Source organism: Polypterus senegalus, chromosome 14 (genome assembly GCF_016835505.1).
Source record: "Polypterus senegalus isolate Bchr_013 chromosome 14, ASM1683550v1, whole genome shotgun sequence".
NCBI classification, from domain to species: domain Eukaryota; kingdom Metazoa; phylum Chordata; class Cladistia; order Polypteriformes; family Polypteridae; genus Polypterus; species Polypterus senegalus.
The window spans coordinates 97,985,045-98,007,354 of record NC_053167.1 but is presented as its reverse complement, the minus strand read 5'-3'; the positions used below and the strand labels follow the sequence as shown (position 1 = coordinate 98,007,354).

Below are 22,310 nucleotides of genomic sequence, written 5' to 3'. Positions count from 1 at the left end.
ATGGCGATAGAAAGGGACTTTTTGATGGAACTGCAGTGCACGGATAATCCATACGACAGAGTAATTGAACTGTTTTTGAGGAAAGAGAAGAGGATGGATTTTGTTTACAAATAATCAGAATTTTTGGTGAGTAAAATGTTGCGATTTTTTCTAAATAATATTGCAAGTTTATAGTTATTATTGATGTTTTTATGTGTGTCGCAGCTGTGGCTGCAGTAGAAAGGAACTTGTTCACCCCTGGTTTGTCTATTCAATAAAGGCATTTATTGTGGCTACAGGAGTTATCTATCTGTGATGCAGCGGCTCTTTATACTGTATTTCTGCATATTAAGATGGTTTTTATAGCCATAAATTAATTTTTGAGGGGCGGGTTGATTCAGACAGAGCACTACTAAAGCCTAGGTGTGAGATGCATGGTCCGCCACTAGAATAGATGATACGTAAATTTGATGAACATTACAACCCGAAAATAAACAAAACTGTGGAGAGGTTCAGATTATACTTCTCCCAGTGCACCTCTCTAAGTCCTCCATGCGAGACCATTATCATAAGGCTTAACAATCTTATTGTTACACCTTCTACGTGCACCGAACTGTCCTTATTATGAACTCTTCCTTGCTTTACCGCTGGCTGCTTCTTTCCATTCACCTTCCTAGCTCTTTATTTAAAAAGTTTTTAGCACAAGTTAATACCGGGAATGCCTGTTAAACATTTTACATTCACGAGTAGCGATTTGCATAGTGAACACTTCGATTAAATGAAACCTGTTATCTTTACAACGGTTGACAAACATTGACAATCAGGTTATGTTATTTTTAAAATGTTTCCTTTTCTTTTTCATAACTTCTTTAACACACTACTTCCCCGCTCAAATGTGTATATATATGTGGATGTATGTGTGTATATATATACTGTATATCACGTATCATAAAGTAGTTTTTATTCCTGAGCTTTCAGCCCTGCCAGGAGCCGTCATCAGAGGATAATGCTTGATTTAAGGCCATTACTAAAAGTGCCAGAGAGCTGGACGATTCTTGGCTATCAAATGAGAGTGCCATCAACAGACAGTTGGACATAAATCCAGCATGTGCAAACTTAAGAAGAACATGTTCATAATAAATAAACCTTACAACCAGTGCCCCCCCCCCATCACACTGACTTAGCCACCCCCCCACGTATTTTTTTTCTATATGTTGCCTTTGATTCTTGTAAGTCTAAGCATTATCCTTTGATGAAGGCCCCTGTCAGGGTCTGGAAGCTCAGGAATAAAAACTACTTTATGATACGTGATTCATTTTTCTCTCTTTGTGGATCTCCAGCTGCAAATATATATTTATATATATATATATATATAAGGGCGGCATGGTGGTGCAGTGGATAGCGCTGTTGCCTTGCAGTTAGAAGACCTGGGTTCACTTCCCGGGTCCTCACTACGTGGAGTTTGCATGTTCTATCCGTGTCTGCATGGGTTTCCTCCCACAGTCCAAAGAAATACAGGTTAGGTGCATTGGCGATTCTAAATTGTCCCTAGTGTGTGCTTGGTGGGTGTGTGTGTGTGCCCTGCATTGGGCTGGTGCCCTGCCCAGGCTTTGTTTCCTGCCTTGCACCCTGTGTTGGCTGGGATTGGCTCCAGCGGAACCCCTTGACCCTGTAGTTAGGATATAGCAGATTGGATAATGGATGGATGGATGAATATATATATATATATATATATATATATATATATATATATATATATATATACACACACTTATGATATATAGTATCTTTGCTTCCACTTGCGGGGATCGAACATTGGACGTCAGTGCTTGTGGCATAGCTTCAGATGCTGTGCCACAATGACTGGTTTGCTTACTTGACAGAGTGTAGTAGTATTACATCTATAGGGCAGATCGCAATTTGATTATTTGGGTGGTCACCTACCGGATAAAGGTTGCATTAGTTGGCCAACTGGTAAACATCCGCCACGCCATTTCAGCTGCGGGAAGCTGATCATAGACATGATGTATAGTACCTGTCAAATAGTACAAAGAGTGCACGACACGTGCCAATGACAAGCATTACCTGATAGGTGACTACCCAAATAATCAGATTGCAATCAGATCTATAGGTGTATATGTTGTAGGAGGGTGACTGGCATCCTGGATGAGACGGGAAAGAAGCCATTTCCTGGACGGGAGGCCAGTATGACAGCACAGACAGTTTAGCCGGTGGAACAATTAAATAACTTTGTACCCTGCTGTTATGAGTTAATGGAGCAACCAGCAGAAGCTGAGAGTCGAGAGTGGTTTCATCCCCCATACACCAGGTGGCAGTGGTTCTCTTATGGGCACCCAGTTGGGACACCCGCAGGGGTGCTTGGAAGATGAAATGCGAAAGTGCAACCCTGTCAGGTTCCCTGGGGATCGAGAGAGGGCGCCGTTGGGGGAAGACATCCCTACTTTCCTTATGGCCCGGAAGTGCTGCCTAGGAGACCTGGCAGTGCACCAGAAGCATTCCTGGATCTGGCATAAAAAGGAGCCCTTTGCCTTATGTAGTGCAGTCAGAGTTGGGAAGCATTGGGCAAAACTCAACGAAGGTAGAGATGGAGGAAGAATTGGCAGTCTACTGTACTCATTTATTGTATAATTGTGGCACATTTCTGAGAGGAGATTTGTGAAGGTACATTGTGGAATAAATAATAATAAATACACGTGTGGTGTATTGCTGGGTGTATGGTTTGTGACAGTCTGGCACCCCTTGTGGTTACTCCATACATGTGTATATATTGTAATAAAGCACAGACACGTACATAAAGGTTTGGGGTTTTGAGCCCCGTATACTGCAACAAAGAATTTTAGGTCCAATAATCATCAAAATCATAAGACAAAACCGGAAGAGTTGGACGGACAATATAAAGTGGCGGATCGAAAATTAAGCGTGAGGGATGCTGGGAAGTCGTGGTGGTGTATGGGAGTTAGACGTTATCGCTGAGGGACCAGAGGAAAGAAAGGAATCCGGAAGTGGTGTTCTTTGGTTTGTCCGGGCTAGCTTATGGCGGCGGCGCTTCATCTTGTCTATGGGAAAAGAGAGAGAGAGGTTAGTACGCTGCCTTCGTCCCCTGGCAGGACTTGTCGCGGTGCGCGTCGGGTCCTTAAGCTGCTCCCGATGCGCTCGTGCGTGACACTATATATATATATATATCTATACGTATATATATATATCTTAATGAAAAATTAATGAAAGCATCTGTTAAAGATGAAACTAAGCAACACCTATCAAGTACAGGTGCAATAGCATTCACCATAGTCATAGATGAGAGTGATTGTGGTTAACTAACATGGAATTTAATAAGAAAGCAACAAAATCATTTGACCATAACAGTGTGATGGTATTATTTTCTTTGATTTTAATTAACATTTGCCAATGTACAGTACCTCTTGAAAAAACTGTAATGAAACAACAAGATGTTGGAATTTAAGGTGCATTGTGAAGATTGGTAAACATTTGTTTAAATACAGAAAACAAGGGGGTATACTGTGAAAATTTGTTTCTGAATTGCATGAGTTTAGATGTGGGGTCCCTCAGGGAAAGGTGTAGAGTCTTTAAAATTTTTTAATTTATATGTAATATCTAATATCTAACATGTAACTAGCAAACTTGTTAAATTTACAGATGATACTACTCTAAATTGATTAATGGGTGTATATATATAAGTATATTGATTAGTGGTAAGCAAAATCATTACAGATAAAGCAACAAGAATTTGAACATGGGCAGCTACGTAAATTGAAAGTTTTTTACTTTAAAAAATAAAACAAATATTACAGTGGGGAGGTGCTAATTTGAAAGCACACCTTATGAGAAAGACTTATTTGACCCTTCAATGTGCACAACCACACACTGTGTAGAATTGTTTAAGAAGGCTAATAGAGTATTGGGCTACCTAGTGCAATGTGGTGACTACAGCTCAAGGGAAGGTTATGTTTAAACTAGACACAGCACTTGTGAGACCTCATTTGGAATAGTGTCTGCAATTTTCATTACATAAATAACAGTGTTTAGGTATGGTCCTAAGGACTGGATACTAGAATAGCTCCGGGACTGCAGGAAATGATCTATGAGCAAAGATTGAAGGAATCAAAAACTCTTCAGTTTAGGGCAATGAAGATTACGTACAGGCATAATAGAACAGTTAAAAATTATGAATGAGTGTTAGAAAAGTAGGCACCAACTTGTACTTTAATATTAGCTAATCAGCTAGAACACAAGGACAAGTATTTCTTCAGAAAGACAACAATAAGTACTGTATATGGAATAGGGTAATTCTAATGGGGTAGATAGAAATACTTTGAGAATATTTAAAAATGTCAACTTTGGCTCTAGTTTGCAAGTTAGATAAATAGAGACTGACAAGGTAAAATAGTCTACTGTATTCTCATCAAAGGTTTTCTTATGTTCTGTGTGTTGCAGCTGTAGTGCTCCAGGCAAAGCGCTGATGTTTGAGTGGATCTGCTTCTAAACATGGTGCAAAGCATAAAAGGTTAATCATAAACTCATGGGTAAAATTCACATTGTGATTTGAGGACTCAAACAGAATAGTAATTAGACCTATCAAAAAGCATGTTAATCTTATCAATTTAAACTAATTTACAGTATATTTACATTAAATTCTGTGTTAGTTAGATTAAGCTGTGATTATAATGGTATGTTAAACTGCATGCCTGTGTGTCAGAATGCTCAAAGCTTGACCATGTACATGTAGTGTACATGTGAGATCTTCATGTAAGTTTCCATAGACTTTTTTTTTTTTGCTCAGCTTAGAGGTATTGGTGAAACTTTTTCATGTTGTTGTTTCTGGCATTGAGGACATTTAAGTTTTCTTCTATTTTTACATATGTAGCTGAAAATGAATTAAAAAAAACTTTTTCAAACTGGTTCTGGTTTCATAGCTCTTAATCTGTTTGATAATTCTCATTGTTTATTGTGTGTAACTGTGCCATCTGCTGGGGAGAAAAGAGAAAGGAAGGGTTTCAAATATCTAGAGTTAGAATTCTATTTTATATCGAACTAGCAAAATACCTGCGCTTCGCAGCGGAGAAGTAGTGCGTTAAAGAAGTTATGAAAAAGAAAAGGAAACATTTTAAAAATAAAGTAACATGATTTTCAATGTAATTGTTTTGTCACTATTATGAGTGTTGCTGTCATATATATACTGTACCTGTATATATATATATATATACTGTGTGTGTATATATATATATATATATATATACACACACACACAAACATATATACATATAAAATATACACATATCTACACATACACACATATACTGTATATATATATATATATATATATATATATATATATATATATATACACCCATACACATAAATATATATATACACTTACATACATACATATATACCAATAACTATCTGTTAAGGATCTCTTTGTATACCACGTCAGTTCAGCAGTCCGGTTGTAATATGACCAAGCTGTGTACTGAGATCACTTCTGAGAATGCAACATATAGTTTTGTCCAGGAGAAAAGCAATGTTGCCTCAAATCAATGGCAACCTTTAGTAGGGTGTGTCCCTGAGACTTATTAATTGTCATCGCGAAGCAGAGCCTTACTGGAAATTTGAGGCATTTCAATTGAAATTGAGACGCTTCGCTGGTTTTTTGTGAAACAGCCTTTACACAGCTTCTCCGCTTTTTTATAAACGAACGACTTATAAAGCCATCACCTTGTCAATTGTGTAATGTGTTTTTTGAACAGGTTTGATGCATGGAAGTGATCACTCGTACTGCGTTCACGTGAGCTGCTCTCTTGTGTGATGTTGCGATGTCTACGGCTTTATTTAATGTTAGCTAGGACCCGGCACTTTAAAGTTTCTGGCTGCACTCCGGTTGTAATATGACGAATCTACGCGAGCTCACTCTTGAGAATGCAACAAATAGTTGTCCAGGAGAAAAACAATCTTGCCTGAAATCAATGGCATCATTTTGTAGGGCCTGTCCCTGAGACTTATTACTTGTCATCGCGCAGTAGAGATTTACTGGAAATTGGAGGCATCTGAATTGAAATGGAAGATCAGAGGGTATAAAGGGGATGTGAGGAATACATTGAGTGTGGAGAAACTCTAGAGACAGCGTGTGTATTAACTTGTGGATTTTTCTGTGAGTATTTGGTGGCAGCATGACGTTGCTTCTGCAAGACCGCGTTAGCTGTGGAACTCAACTCGGAGCATATTCTTTTCCTACCTTGTCAATTGTGTAATGCGTTTTTGAACAGGTTTGATGCATGGAAGTGATCACTCGTACTCGTTCAGTCAGTTCACGTGAGCTGCTCTCTTGTGTGATGTTGCGATGTCCACGGCTTTATTTAATGTTAGCTAAGACCCGGCACTTAAAAGTTTCTCGCTACAGCAATTTTAACTCCGTTACAAAGTGATCCAAAGTCTCGTTTATACCTCGTGTCTTCTCATTAAACTTGTATCTCGCAAATAAAGTATTCGGCGTTTTTCTAAAGTATTCAGCGTTTTTCTTCAGCGCTCTTTGGGAGCTCTTCCTTCTTTTCTACGTACTGCAGTCACAGTCAGTTCACATGATTATGTGGGAGGCGAGATGATGTCACACGCAGCTCCGCCCCCCCACGGCCGTCGAGCTAACGTCCATTACAGTATATGGAGAAAAATAGGTTCCAGTTATGACTATTACGCGTAGAATTTCGAAATGAAACCTGCCCAACTTTTGTAAGAAAGCTGTAAGGAATGAGCCTGCCAAATTTCAGCCTTCTACCTACACGGGAAGTTGGGGAATTAGTGATGAGTGAGTCAGTGAGTGAGGGCTTTGCCTTTTATTAGTATAGATTTAGCTCGTCTTGCAAAACACTTGTAAACCAAGGTTCCACTGTGTGTGTGTGTGTGTGTGTGTGTATATATATATGTATATATATGTAGCAAAATACCTGCCCTCACGGGCCCTACAGGGTTGGGCTTCCAAGCCGTCTACCCGTGGCCCCCAATACAACCAGGGCGATCGCCCTCAAGGGTCTGGAGGAGGCACAAGCCCTCCTCTGGTCCTCCTGGTGTCCCGGCCAGGCTCCAGCCCCGCCAGGGACCACTATATATATATATATATATATATATATATATATATATATATATATATATATATATGTAAAAATACCAGCCTGAAGTAGTGTGTTAAAGAAGTTATGAAAAAGAAAAGGGAACATTTTAAAAATAACGTAACAGGATTGTCAATGTAATTGTTTTGTGACTGTTATGAGTGTTGCTGTCATCAAGGATTTGATTATCATTTTTTCTTTCAATCAGGTTCGTATTTGGAGGATGTGTTGTGTTCAAGTTACATTCCGTGTTTGTCAACTGTTGTGAAGATATCAGGTTTCATTCATCGATTCCTTTCTTACTGCATCAATAAACAGCTCGTCTTCCTCTTTATTTGAGACATCACACACTGCATGCACAGGTTTTTTTTTTTTTACACTGTCTTTCTTTAACTGGACATTGACTTTTTCCACCGTGTGCTTTGTTTCCGCAGTAGCTGCACTTATGGATATGCTTGTATGCGTCACTCGCTTCATATTCTTTTGCTGCCTTCTCAAATGTGTAATGCTTTTTTGTTCAGCTCTCTTTGGAGCTCTTGCATTTTGTCTGCATACTGCGTTCACAGTCAGTTCACGTGAGCCGCTTGGACTACATGCATTGAAGATTCTGAGCTGTGCTTGTGCTATCTCGTGCGATGTCCACGGCTTTATTTAATGTTAGCTAAGACCTGGCACTTAAAAGTTTCTCTCGCAGTTTCGCTGAGTTTGTGCCAAACACCACCCTGACCATCATCTTCGTTTCCATAAGCACAGCCCTAAACCCGCGAATATTTAGTGGTAGAGTGTTTCTATTGGATTGCCGCTGATGGATGGCCTTATATGGGCAGGCACTCAATTACGTGGGAACGTGACAATGAGAAACGCAACTCCGCCTGACATGGCGACGGAGCTGCAGGCTATGGCCGGTATATATGTACATAAGTAGGTTCCAGTTATGACTGTTATGCATAGAATTTCGAAATGAAACCTGTCTAACTTTTATAAGTAAGCTGTAAGGGTTGAGCCTGCCAAATTTCAGCCTTCTACCTACACGGGAAGTTGGAGAATTAGTGATGAGTGAGTCAGTGAGTGAGTGAGTGAATCAGTCAGTCAGTCTGGCAGTCAGTGAGGGCTTTGCCTTTTATTAGAATAGATGCATAGCATTAATATATTGTTTTTCTATTCAGACATGTACTATAGAAAATTAAAAAGATAATGATTTCCATTATAAAATAAAATGACCTACTGCCGCTGGTAGTGCACTGTATAAATTTATTTGTTTGGTTGTTGGTTTAATTTATTTTATTTCTAACAGAAAAATGCAGCTAGGCCATTGATGCATTAATGGGTCAGCATCATTTAGTAGTAGCCATTTATCTTTATTTAAATGCCCTTTTCCCACTATTTCACCAAGGTGTATACCAGTATCATTGAGTAATCTGTGTTGCTACTTAGCTTAGCATTGCTGTGAAGGTGGCAACAACTTTATTTGGACAGTTACGCTGTGGCTGCTGGGTTTTTATATATATTTTGTGGTGGGTAGATTTCTGTTTTTTGGGGTTTTTTTTAGAGTTAAAATTACATTCATAATCATGTGCAGTGTTAGAAATCATTTCTTTTATTTTTTCCAACAAAAGTTTTTTTTCTAATACTAGATTTCATTTTTAATTTTAACACTATGTTTTATTTCTCAAACACCAGGTTATTTTTTTTTCTTATTATTGTGCTAGATTTTACAGCAAACACAGAAGTTTTGCCCTCCCCCACCAATGTGCAGATCTGTATCCATATTTATCAAACATCTCAGAGTAGTAAAATGGTCCTAACTTGCTCAAAACTCTGGGAGTGGTGCAAATATGGTCCTATTGTTAGGAGTAGGAGTAAAAGCATTTTATTGTTTTCCTAATTTAGGAAACTAACTTCACCAGGATTTATTAGAGCTCTTGAGGTGTCCAAATTCACTATTAGTTTTCAGAAGATGCTGTTCAGGTAGGCATCAGCACTCACACCCCAGGAAAGGAGGAATGTTTTGGAAAGGCTGGACAACAATGGAATTGTAAAAATAAATCGATTTGACAGATATGGAATAATATTTTTAACAAATTTTTTATATCCTGATACTGCTTCATCTACATGAAGAAGCTAGGCACTTTCAGCCAAAATTAAAGTGTTGGTTAACATAACATTTTTTGACCACACGAAAAATACAGTTTTGTACTAGCAATACCTCTTGTTATGTTACCATCCAACCCTTTTTTGAATTTTCACTAAGCTATGAATGCTATTACAATGCGTGAGGTAATGTAATTCCCCCCACTTCATGTGGTATCATCTTAGAGCATGCTACATTCATGCAAATCACTGTTTGTCCTGGAGTTTTTGGAGTGATTGACGGCACATATATATAAAGATCATTTCCCCAGGTGTGCATGAGCATATATACGTGTATCGCAAACTATACCTCTGTATCAACATACTGGTGGGTCACGGATGAAAACTGTACTATAGCAGCCAGCATATTAGCCTAAAGAAAGTTGGGGATGGATGCATTGACTGACAGCAAAAACACACAGGTACACTGAGCTCTGCATTCCACAAATGACTGGAATATGTGTGTTATGCTCTGGAAGCCCTGGAAGGTTCTAAAAGGCAGGTGGAGACTCTCTGGACATTGGATAAATAGTGCTTCATAGACAGTAAGGGGGGAATCACAGAAAGAGAGGAAGGAACTGAAAAGTGATTGGGAACACTGGAAGGCATGGACGTGACTTTAGAAACAGTGCTAGTTTTAGTAACTGTTACTTTACAAGGCGTTTCCTGTGGCCATAACAGCAGGAAGGTGATTCTTCTTAAAGACTATGGATTATTCATTGTTAAATAAATCTGGCAAGTATTGGACTTTACTCTTGTTTGGACTGGGTGTCTCGGCCATTCAATATTAATCTTGTTACAGTATTGTTCTTGATGTTGTTGCGAAATGGCAACAATTACACACAGCTTAGCACAATATTGTACCTCATTTTTCTTCTTCTGCTCCCACTACGTCAAAATTATTATTACCTGTATTATTCTCTTTGTGGTGAAGGCTTAGAGTTAGTATAATTGAAACTACAAAATGTAGCTTTTTTTGTATATCATGATAACAAGACACCTTCATGAGAGCCATTTTGTTGCCTGGGGTGCCATAGAATTGTAATGTCAGTCATTCTGAGATGTGAACTCCTCCTCGCTGGGAGTGGTTGTTGGATGCTTTACTACTACTTCTCCTGTCTCACTGTGGTGTAGGACAAATTCTTAGTCTAGTCAGAATTTTGGTGCAATTCCTAGTAGTATTTCTGAGACGCGATAAATTTGTGCATAGTGAAGAAAGCACTGAGTGTAATTTGCAATTATAGAATGCACAATTTGTGTCATTACATTGTAATGCCTGGAATGTACAGATATAAATAAATAAATTGTAAAGTGCTATCTGGCAGCAAATATTTGCCAAAATGTGCTGAAACTTTCCTAAATTATAACAGTAAGTGATTTTAAGTCCTCATTTATACAAGGTGATACAGTTGGAACCTTTGGAAAATCTATAATAATATAAATGTGTGTTGTACACCTTAATCACAGGTTCTACTGTTCCAAAAATGGATCTACTAGAGCATAGACAAAATTCACTGAAGGTATAAAGAAATCCATATTTGTTTTTACAGTTGTCATACTTTTGTAATGAAATGAATAGAAAAAAAATACGGAGATTTATAATAACCATATTTAAGTGACAGACTCCCGGCACAATTAAAGTACAGTGACACAGGGTACCATGGATTTACAATGGATAAATGGGTCCAGTCATTAACACATTAAGAAAGGCAGAATTTTAGTACAAAGATTAAGTCTGGTGTTTTCTAAGATTGTTGGCTCCTGAGTCGATAAAATCTGTCTGGAGGTAATTTTCAAAGGTTTAAGCAGATTTAGTGTTAACAAGGGATTAGACAATCATCCTTAACTTAATTTAGAAATTAAATCATGTAAATTCTTTGCCAAGATTATGAATAGTTGAATCACTTTTGATATTATGTGTTGGGTATGTGCAAGATGAAAGTGATTCAGAATTAGTAGTTATTTTGTGATCTGTTACTCTGTTTCATGGTTTCATCAGATAGATATAAATTCAAAGAACTAAGAATGTTTGCTGTTAATTTGAAAAATAGATTTATCATTTCTCCATGGGTTCTGCTTATTTAAAAAAAAAAAAGTACTTTAATAAAATACTCACAACACTTAGGATACAAGTAACACCTTATGAATACTTTATACATGTTACTAAATAGTAATGTTTCAAGTTAGAAACTTGAACTTTAGTCCACAAGGTTGCATATTCAAATTTAAAGGTTTGCATTCCTATAAAATGCTATATATGTAAATTGTATTGGGATGTTTGAAAGGTGACATGCAGTTTGAGATGATCTATCAGTTGAGTTCTAGATTTCTGGAGCTGCTCTTCCATTAGCTTTATGAAACTGAGTCTATGTTATTTTATTGTGTTAGAATTTCTTTGGTTTTATGTGATTGTTTTGTTTCCACATGGCTTTGTTCTGTATTCTTAATGTCCTTTTCTGCTCATACTCTTCACATATTTCATTTCCACTAACATAAGTAACCATCTGGGATCAGAAAGAGAGTAATAAGAGATTTCCTGGTGTTTTTGTTACAATAAGAATTTTAAAAGAAGTGTTACTTTAACATTCAAGTCATGTTGAACCCAGTAAGGGATTGTATTTGGTCTTCAGTTATGTAATTTGTTTCCAGAAAAAATAGTAAAGCAAAAGAAATTCAAAAGAGGAATGAATTGTATAAAAATGGCCTGCAGTGTTTTGAAAATATGCTTGTTGCATGCAGTTTATTGATGGATGTATCCACTCAGTGAGTACAATTTTACATTTTTCATATGTCATTCAGAAAATTGGCTTAGCCTTGTTACACCTGGTGTCTAATGCTAGGGAAAAGCATTAGTAGTTGCTATCAGTGTTGTATTATTATTTTGACTTGTGCTACAGTTTTAAATATGGTTTAAATGTCGGTTTTTGCTGTATTTCTCTTTTATTTGTTCTGTAATGCACCCTGCAATGATAAATGTTTCTAATAATACCTAATGAAATATAATACAACTTTTCTAAACAGCTTAAATTTCAGGGTTGTGGGGAACCAGAGCCTGTCATTGGTATCACAGGGCACAAGGAAGGAACCAGTCCTGGTAACCAGTCCGTTACAGGGCCAACTAATGCCCACTCACACACTTGCGCAGATTCGATTATGAATTGTCATTTAACTTAGCATAACTAGCCTCATTTTGTTTTTGAAGATGTGTGTAGCAAACCCTAATGGACAAGAAGAAAATGTGCACTCTCCACAAAAACAATGACTTAATGCAGGATTAAAACCCCAGATTCTGGATTCATGTGGCAGTACTGCTAATACTTCCCAGTGTAAAATACACAGTACGTCAGTTAGGACACTGAGATTGGTTGATACTGCATCAGTTTATTTATGGCTTTAATGAAAGATGTGAGCTTTTTTCATAATACAGAGTATGATTACAATTAATTACATTTTCACTTTTTTAAGGATAACTCTCCTTTCTTAAAATTACTTTCATATTTCGGGGAAAATTATAAAAAGAGTCTCTTACTACTTTGCACTTAAATTTTATTCTTTGATTTAATATTGATTGCTTTTAGACACAGTGGATATTGTGAAGGGGACTATATAAAGTAAAGGTTTAATGACATTAAGATTGAATGATTGCATGATTTTCTTAATGTATAAGATAAGCAAATTAGAATGGTAATGTGTTAATTGTGAATCAGATTGGCTCAGAGTGTTTGTATAGTCAGAGCTTTAAATAAAGCAGAAAAGACAAGGTCTCATTTAGTATGGATGCATTCAAATACCCTTATCTGTTGGCTTATAAGATGGGGAAACTGGGTTTTCCGAGTCTTTAGACAATTCTTTAAGGTGAAGGAAGAAACCTTGAAATGACACGTTCTGCAGTAGCTGCATGTCAGTGAATTATTTCTTTTAAATTCTGTCAAGGTGATGCAGTTAAATTAGGAGAGTGACCATGATGCTTTCGGCAGCTTTGCAGTTAGAAAGATTCAAATTATACTTTTAACAGCCATATTGATTATATTAAACTTTGTAATCTGCAATATTTTCACATCTATGTTCCATGTGATAATATATAGTATTTTGTCAAGAGACTCACTTAACTATTAATAATTAATTTAATAGTTTCCTTCTAGATATAGTTAAAAATTCTCAAATGCTCTAATTTTAAATTACAAAGGAATTGTCATTTCTTATCTACTGATATAGTATCACACCCTGAAGGGTGTTAGATTATGAAGGTGGGGAATTATAAAACGTAAAATAATTCTGGCTAATGTATAATTATTAATATGAATTCTAATAAAATTATAATGGCTGGAGAAATAACTTGTGTATTAAACTTGGTCATCTGTAGTATCGGCTGCATCATAAAAAACTAACCCAAGGATTTCCCATTTTGTTAGGGATCATACCCACTTAGCAGTGATGGGGCTTTAAGTATTGATTATGATTTACCGTATTTTAATTTTCTGTTTTTTATATGTTGTGCTAAATGTTATTTTGATTGAATTTTGTTTTACATATTGTCATTTTGGTCTCTAGCTCAGTTAAACTAATTAAAGAGAAAAAAGAATCATATTTGTGTAAGTGTTTAACATATCACAAAATCAAGCAAGTAGATTTCACACAAAGCTACTTTACAACACAAGGGCACAACATACCAGTTCTTTAAAAGTGATCTATTGTGAAAAGCAGAAACATGATTAAGTGAAAAAGTATGGAGTGTTACACTAGTCAATTTATGAAAAAAATTAAGCTAGTCCCTAGCAAAAAATAAATAAATTAATAACCCACTCTAATGAAAACATGATATGCAGCATCCAAGCAAGCTTCTTCCTGTAAAAAGGCTGATGCTTGATACGCTAATTACCAAGGATCAATAGATAATAGCACAGCAAAACATTCATTTAAATCACAAAGTGTAATTCTGAAACCACAACGCACCAGGGATAACAACACATATATACTATTAATAGTAGTAATAAAGGCTTGCATTCTGCATATTATTTACTTTTCCTTGAGGAACAGATGGCACAGTTATATTATCATCATATTATCATTATTAGGGTGGAGGAAGGAACAATTAATTTCTGATTATTGATATCACATATTGATGATAATTACCCTTGTTCATATCTACTCATCCCTTGCTGTTCACTGGGTTAGATTATAAGACCTGCCATAAAAAAAGATGCTTCTCCTCCAGCTCCCACCCACCCCACATAAAAGTAAAATTAAAATCAACATATGCACTATGATGCAGTGGTAAGCATTGACCTTCACTTTACTGACAAAATTAGTAAACATATATTTAATAAAAAGTGAAACAGAATAAAGAAAATAATAGGTATACTTAATAATTAGTAATAGTTGTACTCTCTGGTATGTAAAGTATAGTGCAATCCAATAACACAAAATAGCAAACCAGGTGTACCCCTTTTGTTTCCCATTTGTTTAGTAATATTCCCAGTTCTTGAAACTTTTTCATAATAAAAATCATAGGCATACTTGGTAATGGCCACTGTAAAAATCAAACCAACGTCGTACCTGTAATCTAGACTGTTGCACAGTGGTTAGCATTGCATTTTACCACTTCAGCTGTCATTTTTCGAATCCCAAGCTTGGTCACTATGTGGAGGTTCTTACATTCACATTGTGTATTTGTGGGTTTTCTCTGGGTATTCCAGTTTCCTCCATCTCCTAAAGAAGTGCATTTAGATGAACAGTCAATTCCAAATTAGCTCTGTGTGAAAGTGTGTGTCCTTAAAAGGACTGGTGTTTTAAGCAGGTTTAGAAATAGGGAAGGAGGATTCTTGATTTTTTGTGATTGACGTAGTTTCTTGCTGGACCTTCAATCCAGATGTTGAGTACTGTACTGTTAACCAGTGCCTTGTCACATACCTACGGCACTCTTTTCTCACTTTTAAGTACACTAACAGCAAAACATCTCACATTTCTTGTTTTTTCTTATAAGTATAGTGAACCATGGGCTTGTTCACATTATCTCTATAGCCTTAATATGCATAATAATGTCACAATTTTATCATATCCAGAAGTAACACTTTCTCTGCCAGTGTCATCACATTCCTCACCCATTTAGCTAGAGTTTTACTTGCACTGAAACTGGGACCATATTTAAACTGCATACTTAATAAAAGTTACTGGTAAAATGCTGAGCACCTTTGAATGCAAGAATGCATACAGGCAGATTGGATGCTGAGAAAAATAGGAGGGGGGAGGTTATGATTTATTTATTTTTGGGCATATTCATGAAGACCAAGAGCAGCTCGGTTGCAGTTTTCTCATACATACAAGGTGTTCAATCTGGCCTCATATGTCCTTCCTGCACACTTAGCACAGTATCTCCAGCCAGGAATTCATGAACAGAAAAAAGCAAATATATAGGCCCTGGAAGATGATAAGCAAACCAGACATCTTCTATTCTCAACCTAGAAATTACAGTGTTGGAAAACTGATAGGAAAGCACTCAGGTCACTACTTGAAATCACTGATATCCTTTCTGGCTAGTAGTATCATTGAGGAGGAGGATACTGATCTTACAGCTGTGCTTGAATGTTTGTGAACCCTTTAGAATTTTCTATGTTTCTGCATAAATATGACCTAAAACATCATCAGATTTTCACTCAAGTCCTAAAAGTAGATAAAGAGAAACCAGTTAAACAAATGAGACAAAAATATTATACTTGGTCATTTATTTATTGAGGAAAATGATTGAATATTACATATTTGTGAGTGACAAAAGTATGTGAACCTTTGCTTTCAGTATCTGGTGTGACAAGACACCTCCTTGCAACCTTGCCATGCACACCATTGTTGTTTAAAGAACAGGGATCTATCAAAGTCTGTTCTTCAAAACCTCAGAAAAGAGTTGTTGATGCTCATCAGGCTGGAAAAGGTTACAAAACCATCTCTAAAGAGTTTGGACTCCACCAATCCACAGTCAGACAGATTGTTTATAAATGGAGGAAATTCGACAGTGTTCTCCTGATGGTCACTCAAGAGCAAGGCGTGAAATAGTCGGCGAGGTCACAAAGGATCCCAGGGTAACTTCTAAGTTACTGAAGGCCTGTGGATGGAATGAGACCAAAATAGAACATTTTGGTTTAAATGAAAAGCGCTTATATTTGGAGAAAGGAAAACACTGCATTCCAGCATAAGAACCTTATCCCATCTGTGAAACATGGTGGTGGTAGTATCATGGGTTGGGCCTGTTTTGCTGCATCTGTTCCAGGACGGCTTGCCTTCATTGATGGAACAATGAATTCTGAGTTATATCAGATAATTCTAAAGGAAAATGTCAGGACATCTGTCCATAAACTGAATCTCAGTTGGTGGGTCATGCAGAAAGACAACGACCCTAAGCACACAAGTTGTTCTACCAAAGAATGGTTAAAAAGAAAAAAGTTAATGTTTTGGAATGGCGAAGTCAAAGTCCTGACATTAATCCAATAAATGTTGTGGAAGGACCTGAAGCGAGCAGTTAATGTGAGGAAACCCACCAACATTCCAGAGTTGAAGCTGTTCTGTACAGAGGAATGGGCTAAAATTCCTTCAAGCCGGTATGCAGGAATGATCAAAAGTTACCGGAAACGTTATTGCTTCAAATAGGGGTTGTCTTGTCTTGTCACACCAGATACTGAAAGCAAAGGTTCACATACTTTTGCCACTCACAAATATGTAATATTCAATCATTTTCCTTAATAAATAAATGACCAAGTATAATATATTTGCGGTGTCTGCGGGGTTTCCTCCGGGCGCTCGGTTTCCTCCCACGATCCAAAGACATGCAGGTTAGGTGGATTGGCATTTCTAAATTGGCCCTAGTGTGTGCTTGGTGTGTGGGTGTGTTTGTGTGTGTCCTGCGGTGGGTTGGCACCTGCCCAGGATTGGTTCCTGCCTTGTGCCCTGTGTTGGCTGGGATTGGCTCCAGCAGACCCCGTGACCCTGTATTCGGATTCGGGTTAGAAAATGGATGGATAATATATTTGTCTCATTTGTTTAACTGGTTTCTCTTTATCTACTTTTAGGACTTGATTAAAAATCTGATGATGTTTTAGTTCATATTTATGCAGAAATATAGAAAATTCTAAAGGGTTCACGAACTTTCAAGCACAACTGTACAAACTCCACCAAAAGCCCATTCTGGAGTACCTGCACTCAAAATTTATGCAAAGATTATAACTGGCTTATTGGCAAAACTCATCGTTGATACAATTTTTAACACTAATCTGGCATGAGAGCTTTGCTGTTGTTGCTACAAGCACCGTGCCTGTCCTGGAGTATCATCTTATAGAGCACGTGCCATCTGTCATTGGCATGGGTGGAGCTATTTATTAGGCACAGTGGATGGAAACATTCAAATTTGTGCCAGCAAAGAACAATGGGAAATTATTTCAAGAAATCAGAAACATTAGTCTTGGACTTCATCTTAACAGTATTAAAAAACAGGCAGCTGCACAAATACCCTTGGATGGTGGAAAGTACAAATATTCTTATCTAGTTTTCATCATCAAGTCCTTCCAAGAGAACCCTAAATACAAAGAGGACTGTTTCATTTATGTTAGGTAGAATGCCCAGAGGGGACTGGGTGGTCCCGTGGCATGGAACCCCTGCAGATTTTATTTTTTCTCTCCAGCCGTCTGGAGTTTTTTTTTTTTGTTTTTTTTTTCTGTCCTCCCTGGCCATCAGACCTTACTCTTATTCTATGTTAATTAGTATTGTCTTATTCTAATTCTTACTTTGTCTTTTATTTCTCTTTTCTTCATCATGTAAAACACTTTGAGCTACATTATTTGTATGAAAATGTGCTATATAAATAAATGCTGTTGTTGTTTAGGATGGAAATGCAGCGTCTACCCTAGAAATAGTGGGGGTAAAGCAGTAACCAGCAGTTTTTCTTCATTAATTCACCAGCACTACCTAAAAATTGCTAAATTCTAGTCACCATTTTGCTTTATTGAAAGCTATCTCGGATATCAGATATAGATATATTATGATTTCTTCATAATTGTATGGTATACATTAGTTTGACACATGTAATTGCATTCTAAAATTAAGCATGTCTGTCTTAATAAAATGATAAGTGTCTCTGTAAATCTGGTTGCTGTCTCTTTCATCAAAAACATTTTTAGTAATAAAATACATTACATTTGTTATTTCAATAGATAGTACAACACAAACATTAACAGTGCTTTTTCAAAACCTACACCAAATGGCATTTAACAGACATGGGCATTGCATGGTGCACTGCAAACATTAATGCTAAGGTTTTCATTGACTACTTAGATTTCAACACATCTTAGATGGGTAACGCAGGTAGTTTTTGTAATAAAGGATAAGTGTCTGTGTATCTGTGTGTCCATCCGGTTGCTGTGTTTCCATCATTCCAACAGATGGTGTATCACAAACATTTGTAGTAAAACATACTAGAAAATATAAAGTATTTGAAAAACTAACTCAAGTTGTATTTATTTGTGTTTTAGAATTTTCATTGTTTTCTGTACTTGTATTAATTTTAAATATTGACCATTTGCATTTAATGCTTGATTACTGTAATTAAAATAAAGCTGCCAGGCATGTTAAATTATGCTTTTAAATTAAATGTGCTGCTTTCATTCTGATTGAAGAATGTACTGTTGCAGATCTTTGGCTTTATCATTGATTTTTCACTAAAACATTGTATATTCTTCTTCCACTTCCAGATTCTTCCATTCAGGTCAGCCACACATCTATGAACTCACCTTCATCTCAGACTGTAATGAATTCTATGGTTGGACATCCATCTGTTATCAGCACATCTATGAATGCCTCAAGGCCTCTTGCTTCTCCGGTGAACACACTAGGATCACCTATCAATGGTTTAACTTCTCCTTATTCAGTTATAACATCTTCGCTTGGATCACCATCTGTCTCATTGCCCTCCACGCCTGGCATTAACTTTGGTGTATTAAACAGCCCACAGGTATGCTCCAGATGTGCTAGTAAGCTGTAAAATGTTGTTAAAACTGCACATTTTACAATGAACTATTAAGTATGAGTATGGATTGAGACTGTTTGGCATTCCATTCAGGGTTGGTTCCTCCACTGTGCTGAGTGCTTCTGCAGTGGACACCATCTCAGTGGCACCCTGTAATAAATAAAACTAGCCAACCCGCGGCGTACCATACGCCGCATAATCAGGCCGGTTTTTTAATAATTTTTAAGCACAGGGAGAAAATGTAACATTTGCAAAATCGGTAATGTAATAAATCAGCAAGAAAAGCAACATTGTAACAATGCATGGAACGAACCAACACACAATCGTCCGTCTGGCGTAGCGAGGTGGGAGGGGGGGTGTGTACAAAGTGCAGGAGCATCTAAGAAGACGCATGTTTGTCGCGGATGCGAATTGCTGTATGTAGTGTGTACAACACTTTGCTATGCTGCACGCAGTTGTGCATCGTAATCGAAAACTCGTTTTTTAAAGACTGCTCACTTCATTGTGTTTTAACCTCAGTTGTAAAGGAATGTTTTAATGATCCCATGGGATACCCCTCGCAAACAGTTTTACACGCTGCATATGGCGATTCACCTCTGCGAGAAACATGCCTCTATTAACAGTCAACGTGTGGGAGGGGGGTGTGTACAAAGGGTAGGGACGAAAACAGTGGGAGCGTATGAGTCGCACTTAGTGGCAATTCCACGGTTTGCAGCCCGAATGGGGTTCAACGGCTTACCCATGCCTAGACACACGCTCAATCTCATGCATAATTATTTATTGAATGGTAAACAGTTCTGGAAAGACACGGTTGTCTAAAACAGGTTAGTGTGAGAATACAACAGTAAGTGAATGAAAAGATGGAACTCTGGAGAGAGCAAAATACAACACAATAGTGAAACCGCTGCATAACAAGCGCGACATAATTATTTATTGATGGTTGAACACTTCTGGAAAGACACAGGGACACCCCTCGCAAACTGTTCTACACGCCGCATACAGCAATTCACATCTGCGACAAACAAACTGTTTTACACACTGCATACAGCTAATCACATCCGCGACATGATTTTTCCTAGATGGTCCTGTCGCTTCCACCCTCGCACTCAAAGCATACACACTGCCTGCTCATGTGCCCGGTCGCAAACCGCATCCAGCCTCATTCTCAAAGCATACGCACCGCCTGGTCATGTGTCCGCTCGCAAGAGAAACTCACGGAGAGCTGCCCACCAGCTGCCTGTGTGTGTGCCTCTGTCTGTCTCTGGCGCAGCTTTCTCTTGCGCTGCCTCTGTGTGAACCGGTCAGGCACAGAGAAGGTCAGCTGCTGACAGAGTGTCTCGACAGTTGCAGGGCCTGTATTGGTGAAGCAGGTGAGACTGTAATGAAACAGAGTCACAGGGCTTATTGGTTTTTAAAGACTGACTCCTTCATTGTACTTTAACCTCAGTTTTATAGGATTGTTTTAAGGATCCCATGGGATACCCCTCAAAACCGTTTCACACGCTGCATATGGCGATTCACCTCCGAGAAACATGCCTCTATGAACAGTCAACGTAGCTCGGAGGTACATGACATTAACCTGACCTGCACTGCATGTGGCCTCTATGACAGACGAACATAAATGACGCCATTTTTCTGTGTCATCGTCCGAGTTGGTGGCGTGGCCCTGCGAGTTGTCATCGTATCCAATGGTCTTGGAGTTGGTGGGCGTGGCTCCTTCCTGTGTGCCCATAGGTGTCTCACTTGTCGGCGGCTTAGTGAATCCACGCCCCTTCCGGCGTGCTTTTCATGGTTGTCTTGCCTTAGTGAATCTATACTAATAAAAGGCAAAGCCCTCACTCACTCACTCACTCACTCACTCATCACTAATTCTCCAACTTCCCGTGTGGTGGAAGGCTGAAATTTGGCAGGTTCATTCCTTACAGCTTCCTTACAAAAGTTGGGCAGGTTTTATATCGAAATTCTACGCGAATGGTCATAACTGGAAGCAGTTTTTCCATTTACTGTAATGGAGATGAGCTTCAACGCCGTGGAGTTTCGTGACATCATCACGCCTCCCACGTAATCACGCAGTACATAGAAAACCAGGAAGACCTCAAAAAGCGCTGAAGAAAACATGCATTATATAATTGAGAAGGCAGCTAAACAATAAGAAGCGAGCGAAAGTGACATATACAACCATATTCATGAGTTCTGCTACTGAAACAAAGCACATGTAAACCTACACTTTAAATTAAGTTCATAGACAGGCTGCGCTGGCTTGTAATTTAGTGCCTGCCCATATAAGGCCGTCCGTCAGCGGCAATCCAATAGCAAACTCCCACTAAATATTCACGGGTGAAGGACTGTGCTTATGGAGAGGAAGATGAGATGGTCAGGGTGGTGTTTGACACAAACTCAGCTTAAACTGCGAGAAAGTTTTAAGTGCCAGGACTAAGGTAACATTAAATACAGCCATGGACATAGTACGAGATGGCACCAGCACAGCTGGGAACCTTCGATGCATGTACACCAAGCGGCTCACGGAACTGACGAGTGCACAGATAAAAGCAACAGTTCCAAAGAGCGCTGAACAAAACCAATTACACAATTGAAAAGGCAGCAAAAATATGAAGCGCCTGATACATACAAGCATATTCATAAATCCAGCTACTGCGAAACAAAGCACACGTTGGAAAAGTCAATGTCCCGCTAAAGGAAGACAGTGTAAAAAACCGTGCATGCAGTGTGTCAGGTCTCAGATAAAGAAGAAGACGAGCTGTTTATTGATGCAGTAAGAAACGAATCGATGAATGAAACCTGTCATCTTTACAACGATTGACAAACACGGAATGTAACTTGAACACAACACATCCTACAAATACGAACCTGATTGAAAGAAATAATGATAATCAAATCCTTGATGACAGCAACACTCAGTAACACTCACAAAACAAATACTGTATATTGACAGTCATGTTACGCTATTTTTAAAATGTTCCCTTTTCTTTTCTAGCTTTTTAACACACTACTTCTCATGATACGCTGGTATATATATATGTATATATATATATATC

General features: G+C 38.0%; 1 protein-coding gene across 5 annotated transcripts in view; it reads left to right on the top strand.

Moving 5' to 3' along the window:
- Positions 1-22,310, top strand: part of rxrgb (retinoid X receptor, gamma b) — an 87,928-nt gene that overhangs the window by 45,404 nt on the left and 20,214 nt on the right. For all 5 annotated transcript variants that reach the window (XM_039735033.1, XM_039735030.1, XM_039735031.1 and 2 more), the window contains exon 2: positions 18,980-19,239. In XM_039735033.1, coding sequence (XP_039590967.1) covers positions 18,980-19,239 — 260 coding nt within the window. The remainder of the gene's footprint in view (positions 1-18,979; positions 19,240-22,310) is intronic.